This window comes from Eubalaena glacialis, chromosome 3 (assembly GCF_028564815.1).
Source record: "Eubalaena glacialis isolate mEubGla1 chromosome 3, mEubGla1.1.hap2.+ XY, whole genome shotgun sequence".
Taxonomy (NCBI): Eukaryota; Metazoa; Chordata; class Mammalia; order Artiodactyla; family Balaenidae; genus Eubalaena; species Eubalaena glacialis.
Window position 1 is genome coordinate 145,476,290 of NC_083718.1, and position 8,631 is coordinate 145,484,920.

At 36.6% G+C, this 8,631-nt stretch overlaps 1 protein-coding gene across 2 annotated transcripts in view; it reads left to right on the forward strand.

The window, feature by feature from the left end:
• OMA1 (OMA1 zinc metallopeptidase) overlaps positions 1–8,293 on the forward strand; it is an 80,427-nt gene extending 72,134 nt beyond the window's left edge. For both annotated transcript variants that reach the window (XM_061186524.1, XM_061186523.1), the window contains exon 9: positions 7,938–8,293. In XM_061186524.1, coding sequence (XP_061042507.1) covers positions 7,938–8,147 — 210 coding nt within the window. In that variant the 3' untranslated portion in view covers positions 8,148–8,293. The remainder of the gene's footprint in view (positions 1–7,937) is intronic.
• Positions 8,294–8,631: the final 338 nt, after the last annotated feature.

The following is an 8,631-nucleotide window of genomic DNA, read 5'->3' on the forward strand; positions in this document are numbered from 1 at the left end:
ATTGGAGGTTGTAAAGAGAAGAATTGATGCTCCAGAGCGAAGACTCATTGATGCTTGGAGATAGAGGAACATAGCACAACCAAATTAAAACATCCAAAGCTAAAAAGTGTCTAAACAATGGAAGCATATTGAAGATACAAGGAAATCCAAACTGCATGTAACAGTGGTAAGGATTCGTTCATGTCTTTATTTCTTTGACTTTGGTTTCTATATCCATTTTTTGATTTAGATAACATTTCTCAAGATAGGTTTTTAGAAGAATCCCAGAGCATCATGCATGAGAAGCCTGACATGAACATCCCTAGGTAGTTAAATTTATCAAGTGTTTAATCGTCATTGCAAAGACAGGCTCTTAAAGATGCCAAGGTATAAAGAGAAAATTTTAAAACACTTAATAGTAAGAATGACTTTGGATCTTACTTTTCAGACTTTGGAGAACTGTAAGAGTTTAAGGGGGAAAGAAACAAAACCAACCAACCAAACAGAAGCCAATGGAACTAATACACTTTGCTATGGTATCTAGCCAAACCAACTTTTCTTTCTTTTAAGGTGGAAGATCCCTTAATAAATGAAACACATAAAACAATATGTCAGTGAAGTGCTCAGTAGCAGTAGGGCTCTTTACAGAATCCACTGACGCTCGAGAATTAGATAAAATATATAGTTTAGTTTGTTTATATATGATTGTGATTATAGCTTGCACCCTGCTGTTCTTAGAAAACCACAGATCATGTAAAGGAGTTAACAAAAAAATGAGTTGAATAGTACAAAAATAAGATTTAACTGACATTAGAAACTAAATGCTTGGAAATAGATGTATATTTTCTTCTTAAATGTGCATAAATCTATAGCAATATTGGTCATACAACTTTTTTGGACAAAAAATATGTGTATGTAATATAAAAAATGTCATGGTTCAAATTGTCAGAACACAGTACATTAAAATTAGCATAACAAAAATTAAAAGATGGGTGAAAGTTAAAATAAAATTGTGTATAAGGCAAGAGAGAAATCCATAAACAATAAGAGCAGTGATATAGTTATGTTTTCATGGGTTGCTGTCAAACTGATGTGTAAAGGAAATTTTATCAATTTAAATGTCTATATTAATAAGACAGAAGAAGAGAAAAGAAATAGAGTAATGTGTCCCAGATAGGGAAAATACCATTAATAAAATTAAGCAGAAATAAGCAAAATTACAATAGTTGATTCTTTGGAAAATTTAGTCAAAGTGAGAATCATTGGTTAGTTAGACAAAGAATGAAATGTAAATATGATCAGGAGAGGAGCTACAGTAATTAACATACAGGAGAACCAAAAATATTTCGAAGAATGTTATTTTTAGTTGGATATTACTTAATGGGCCAGGTCAAAATCAGAAATAAAGTGTGTGCATGCATGAGTGTGTGTGTGTGTGAGTATTGCCAAAGTGGATGCAGCTAGAAGTAGAAATTATAACTAGAATGAGCCTCCTCAAATTAAATTTTGTGGAAAGTGGTAAGGTGTAATTAAATCAAATAAACAAAAACAACTGTATTAGAAACCCAAAGAGTCATAACAAATAAGTAAAGAAAAGGACACCTAGCCCTGATGGGGATTAACTTTGGAGAATTTTTTTAAAAGTTCAAAGAACAAATATTCAGTGAATAATTAATTCTAGCTTCAAAATATAAAAAGGGGCATTGTTAAGTATTTGATGAGCAAAATGTTAATCATTTTGTGAGCAAAAAGATTTTGTTTTGACAATTTGATAAGAACAACACCTTTAAAAGAATTTATGGACTGGTGTCATTAACCAGCCAACGATACAATACTGCTTAACAATAATGATTTACAGTGAGCAAGTAAATTATCCTCAGATGCATGGGTAGCATAATAAAAGAGAAGCTATTAACACAGAGGAGGAAATTTAGGACTCATCTTTAATTTCTCTCTTCCCTTACTCTCTGTATCTTGCCAACTAGAAAATTTTGTCGACTGCCTCCACAAGGCATTAGGGATGTATTCCCTTCTCCATCAGCATTGCTACTGCCCTAGTAAAAGTCACCATCATCTCTTCCCTAGGTTAACTGCAGCCATCTCCTATTTTAATCTTCTTGTCCCACTTTTCACCTCAATCCCTAACAACGTATTTTCAATACAGTAGCCAGAATGCTCTTTTTAATGTCATTTCCATGCTTTCAGTGGCTTCTCATTTAACTTTGAATAAAAATCCAAACTCCTTACTTGGTCTTTAAATCATGTAATTTGGCCACTGCCTGCCTCTCCAGCTTTTTCACGTGCCACTCTCCCCAGGTTTTCCTTGATTCCAGCTATTTCACGTGGAGCCTCTTTCCTCCTTACAACCCCTCTACTTGCCGATTTCTCAGCCTGGAACATTCTTCCCTCAGCTCTTTATGCAAACGTTATGTGCCTAGGGAGGCTCTTCCTGATCCCCCAATCTCCAATAGCCTGTCTTCCATGCAGTCATTCTGTAACACAGTTTACTGTTTAATTTCTTTGTGTACTTAACTAAAGTTCCCTTGTTTACTTATTATCTGTCTCCTCCCCCAGAAGGTAAGGCCCCTTTTCACTGCTATATCCATAGTGCCTGAGACCATTTCTGAGATGCTTAGCGAATATTTATTAAATTATTGCATGATGGTAATAATAGGAAAGGTAAGTAATAAAATGTTGTGTTAAAAATAGAAAAATTGGGCAATGCAGTTGAATAACAGTTACATTCTCTCAGAAATTTAGCATGCAGCAGATTAATAGTCCGTGATGGGAAAAGGATGCTTATAGGAAGTAGTGGAAAAAATAGCGGTGGTCTAAGGAGTTTGGGGTTTTAGTCTGACCCACTCACCTAACTTTGAGGTAGCTACCTAATCTAACATTCAGCTTTCTTCATCTGTAATATTAGGATAGCAATAAGTCCTGGATGTTTTATGTATGTACTTGTATGTTTGTGGGGTAAGGTCCTGCCTCCTTCCTTCCCTCCCTCCCTTATAAGACACTTTAATGATAAGTATTCAACACTGAGCCCAAGATTTCAAAAGTGGTTCGTATCATAATACCAATTTAGATAACAGGTAAAATACCTGGCACAGTGCAAGGTACATAGAAAATGAACAGTAAATGTTAGTTCCTTTTACTCCTAGTTGGAATCTTTAGGCTGGCTAATCCCATATTTATCTCTAGATCTTCCATGGGATTCTTAGAACTGTGTATTCTTGTTATGAGAGTGTGCTCCTCTTTTCTCTTAGACTGTAAACTCTTAAGAGTGTTTTTCTTATGACATTTATCATAACCATTTATTCATAGCTTGTGTTCTCTAAATGTTTGTTTAAAATTCAGCATGCATTTGTTAAGTACCTATTATGTGCAGTGCATGAAGTTAAACACAGAAAACAAAGGAAATAGAAAGGCATATTCTAGCTGTAGAGTGGGAAAACATTGCTTACTTTAAAAGAGATGAAGGCATATTTAATAAGATTCGAATTTGTAAAAAATAAAAGATGTTGACACGGCAAAATGTAATAAAATTAATGTGGAAACAAAAGTGAAAAAAGAATATTTTACCAACATATGCAATAAAATCTTACTATGCAAAACAGATGAAGATTTGATGGAAATATGTATGGTCTGTAACAGGATTCTGCTTGATAGGTAGAGGAGAAAAACAGTTCACAGATGAAGAAATAGTAACAGAAAACCTTTATAAAGTATGTATAGTTTTTCTAGCAGTTAAGGAAATGTAGCTCAGACATCTCCAAAGTGCATTTTATTCAGTAAAAGATTTACTCAAGAAACATATAATGTGGTGCAAAAAAACACAAAACAAAACACATTAGTACATGTAATGCAAAAGTATTAAAAACAACAGAAGTGAGTTCTAATCTCTTTTTTCTAAGCCTTTTTATCAGTACTTCCATGCCAGCTTTTTAAAAAACAGACTTTATTTTTAAGAGCAATTTTAGGTTCATAGCAAAATTGAGTGGAAGGTAGAGATTTACCATCTACCTCTTGCTTCCATATGGAAACAGGCTCCCCCCACTATCAAAATCCTGCACCAGAGTGCTACATTTGTTACAGTAGGTGAGCCTACATTGCCCCATTATTATGGCCCAAAGTCCATAGTTTACTTTAGGGTTCACTCTTAGTGTTGTACATTCGATGGGTTTTGACAAATGTATAATGACGTGTGTTTATCATTGTAGTACCACATAGAGTAGTTTCATTGCCCTGAAAATGCTCTCTGCTCTGCCTGTTCCTCCCTGTCTTCCCCCCAGCCCCTGACAACCATGGGTCTTTTTAGTGTCTCCATGGTTTTGCCTTTTCCAGAATGTCATGTATGTAACTATGATCATACACTATGTAGCCTTTACAGATTAGCTTTTTTTTTTTCACTTAAAAACATGCATTTAAGGTTCTTCCATGTCTTTTTATGGCTTGATAAAAGCCATAAAAATAGCCAGCACTATATCTTATTAGTGCTGAATAATATTTCATTGTCTGCTTGCATCACAGGTTATGCAGTAACCTACTAAAGGACATCCTGGTTGCTTCCAATTTTGGCAATTACAAGTGAATAAACAAACGCTAAGCAGTTTTTTGTTTCCTGCCAGTCACTTAAGCTCTCTAGGGCTCAATTTTCTTCTCTGTAAAATTTAACTGATGATTTCTAAGGATTCTGAGGTTTGAAATTATGTGGTTATCTAGATAGAAATCATAAAATCTTATGTTCTGTTGATTATGAATAACTCAGGTATGTATGTATGCGGATGACATTATAAGGTGGTAAAGCATTTCTGGTGAAAGCAGTCTGGTCCTATATAACAAAAATTATACTCTATTCTTACTCTTTGATTAGATCATTCTATTTTAGGGGGTCTCCCTCAAGTAAACCCAAATGGAGGTTAAAAAATAACATCTTTTTTTTAAACAAAGGTTTTCATAGCAGGGTAATTTATAAAAGCCACATAAAACAAAACTATGGAAACAATTCAAATGCCCAGTCGTGGGGAAACGCAAAGTAAATTGCATGAGGGCAGGGACCATGACTATTCGCTCTGATCAGTGTGTACCTAGCACTTTGCTCAGTGTGATGTTCTAAATATTTGTTGAATGTAAAAGTACTGAATAAAATAATTTAAGGGAAAGGGAAGAGCTTTTACTGAATATAAAAGATTGTAGGAGATGGCACTCTCTTCTCTTTGTTTGCTGCTTTGCATCTCTCATTGCTAAATTCAGCTGTGCCAGCTACTACCTGCTGAACTCCACACTTGGCCCTTTACTGATACCAGTGAAGGCCTTAGGCATGTGATGTAGCAGCCGTGACAGGTTGTCTTCTCACTTGGAAAAGAACATCAACATGGTTGTAAAGGAGTTAAAGCAAGAGTAGACTGTACGTCCCAGTTTTGACAGGACAGTCTCAGTTTATGCCTGATGTCTCAGTGTAAATCTTATTTTAATAGCATTTCCTTTCACTCCCAAAGGTATCCTTGTTTGGACAGTAGGTCACCATGTAGCTGAGGGTCTGAATTTCTTTTTACTTTAGTGCTATAGTTGGGAAACATTTTCTTCCTTTTTTCAGTTCAGTTTACTTTAACAAACATTCATTTAACGCTCAATACATATATTAAATCTACTGTATTGTGAGATACAAAGAAACTTCAGACAAGGCCCCTATCACCAAAGAATTTCACTTTAATGCTTTTTCCTCTTCAGTTTATTTTGGTAACTTATAGCCTCATTCAGGGTCAAAGGTCTCCTAGACCCAAACTCTTGCCCTGGCCTCGACCATTTAAAAAGACCCTTTTCTGGCTTGCCTCTGGTTGCATGCCCCCCTCTCCCATGGGAGCTAAGGGAGTAGTCCCTTTTAAGAACCTGTGCCCCACATGGCACTCTGGTATTTGGGATAGTGGAATTCCTCGCCCAAACACTTTGGAACCCGCTTTCAGGGCCTGCATGGACCTCTTCCTTTGGACGCACGCACAAAAGGTCCCTCACTGTGCCAGGTAGGCCAGGGGTGGGAGGAGAAGGGAGTAGACAGCAGGCCAGTGGCAGCAGCTGGGGTAGGCTCCCTGCAACCTTACATGTGAAATTAAAGAATTCTAATTTTGTGCTTGGCTGTCAGAGTCATTTTTTAAAAAAAGGTACAGCTACTTTTTTTTTTTAATATTAATTAATTAATTAATTTATTTATTTCTGGCTGCATGGGGTCTTAGTTGCAGCACACGGAATCTTTTGTTGTGGCGCGCGGGCTTCTCTCTAGGTGAGGCGTGGGCTCTGTAGTTGCGGTGTGCGGGCTTAGTTGACCCCGCGGCATGTGGGATCTTAGTTCCCCAACCAAGGATCGAACCCGCGTCCCCTGTATTGGAACGCGGATTCTCAACCACTGGACCACCAGGAACGTCCCTGTCAGAGTCATTTTGATTGTCTGTTCCTCAAAGTAGAATAAAACATTTTTTTATGTAGTCATTTTAGATGTTTAAATATATGGTATCTGAGCCTCCATTTGCATTCTTGCCATGGACCCCACAAATGTCAGGAGCAGGACCACTCAGAGGAAAACCTAAAATCTGTAGCCTGACCTGTGAGATCCCGTAGTCTGCTCCTGCCGCCTTCCCGCCTCTGCTGCAGCTGCCCTGGCTTCCTCGCTGCTCCACAGCGCTCCAGCCATGCTCCCTTCTCAGGTTCTGGCACTCACTGCTGCTTCTTGGAATTCTCTTCTTCTAGGTACCTGTGCGACCTCTTCCCTCAGGTCCTTGTCCTTTAGGTCTTCTCCCCACTGCTCCAAGTCATTATTTTATCAGTGAGAACTTATATTTTTAAAACTTTCCTACTCCCCAAGCACTGACTCTCCCCTCCCCTGCTTTTCTTCCCTTAACATGCATCACTATCAAACATTTAGAAGTAGTAAAAACCTAAACTAGCTTTTCCCCTTAAACATCTTTCTTTTAAAACCCCTTAGGTATTAAGACTTTTTTCCCTTAAAAAAATTGCTATTTTAGTTTTCATGTCTTAAAGTCATTCATGTACCCGCTTTGAAGAAGCACATAGTTCTCTAAGGCCAGTACTTAAAGCGGCAGTCTCCATATCCTGCCTTCAGTTTCAAGGGTAACCATTTGCAACTCTATTAAATGATTCTTCCGGTATTTCCCACCTTATCTGTATAACGTGCTTATATCGCTACTTCCTAACTTTTCGGTTTTAGGTATTATCTATTTCTTTTCCCCCATAGAGGATGAGAATTAAGTTCTCCCTTACCACTGTCACGCCCTGTGCATACACACACATGTATCCAGCTCTCCCCCTTCCCGATATGGTTAAGTTGTGATTTTGGTTAGATAAAGATGCAGTTTTTAAAAACTGTAAACACTAATCACAGCTGAGCCATGTCGTATACTGCGCTTACTTTTCTTTTCCCTGCATCATTTTATTTTTCCTGGAGTTAAAAGTTGTCATGATTTTGATTTGCTTACTTTTCTAGGTTATTAGCATCATTTCCACCCCAGACTGTCCCAGTCATATATATCTTCTTTCAGTATGTTCACATCTATTTTCTGTTGTTTTCTTTCTCCTGAAAAAAATCTCTCTGCGTCTTCAGATATTCTCTAATATGAATAATGTTCTCGGGATTGGCTCGAGTTTGACAAATCATAGAGATACTTCCAGGAAGGCTTATTTATCCCCAGCAGGACAGTGGGCAGTCATTGCAAATATAGTTGTTTTTTGAAGATATTATATGAACAAATCATGTAAATATAACTATTTACTATGAATTTGTATATGGTTCTCTTTCATATGTTGTAATTAAGATACCTTTTATTGCAGAAATACAGAATGTATTCTTATATTTCATTGTTTTACATAGAGCGTATTAGGAATTACTGGGATAACCTTAATTAATTTATATATGTGTATATATTTTGTGTTGTATTCTTTCTTTATAGGCACTCAAAATTAGAGAGACCTGTAATTGCCCACCACTTTCTGGACCAGACCCTCGATTACTGTTCAAACTCAGCATGAAGAATTTTCTTGAAGAAGCAGAGAAAGAAGACCTAAATATCACTGTTAAACCAAAAATGGATACTCTTCCCATTCAAAACGAGAAGCAAATACCATTAACGTGTATAGTTGAGAAAAGAACTGGCAGTTGAATTAAAATTTATGAGACACCAGATATGTGAAGAATGCAGTAATCCTTATCATTTTCATGTTACTTTTTAAAAAATATTGTTTGAAATGAAAAAAAAGGGTACTCAGGGTCAAATCATGTATATTACAGGTATTATCTAAATTCTTATACTAGGTATTTATTTTTCATAAAATATTGATATATTTTAATCTATTTTAAAATATCTTCAATGAGGAAAATGTCACAGAATAAAGTTATATTACACATTTTACTCTGTTGTATACTTTTGATTTGGAAGGCAGAACTCTAGTGGATGAAAAATCAGAATATCAGAATGTGCAGTAATTGTTACTGTCGAGAGGGTTCCAGCTGAGCCTAAACTGAATTTCAGAGTCTGGGTGGTTATGATGAACTGGGAAACTGACAGTCTGAAATATGCAGACATTGGTTTGCATTAGCGTGGGATTATATGGAATAGGGGACCTTGAGATAGACAGATTCCTGGT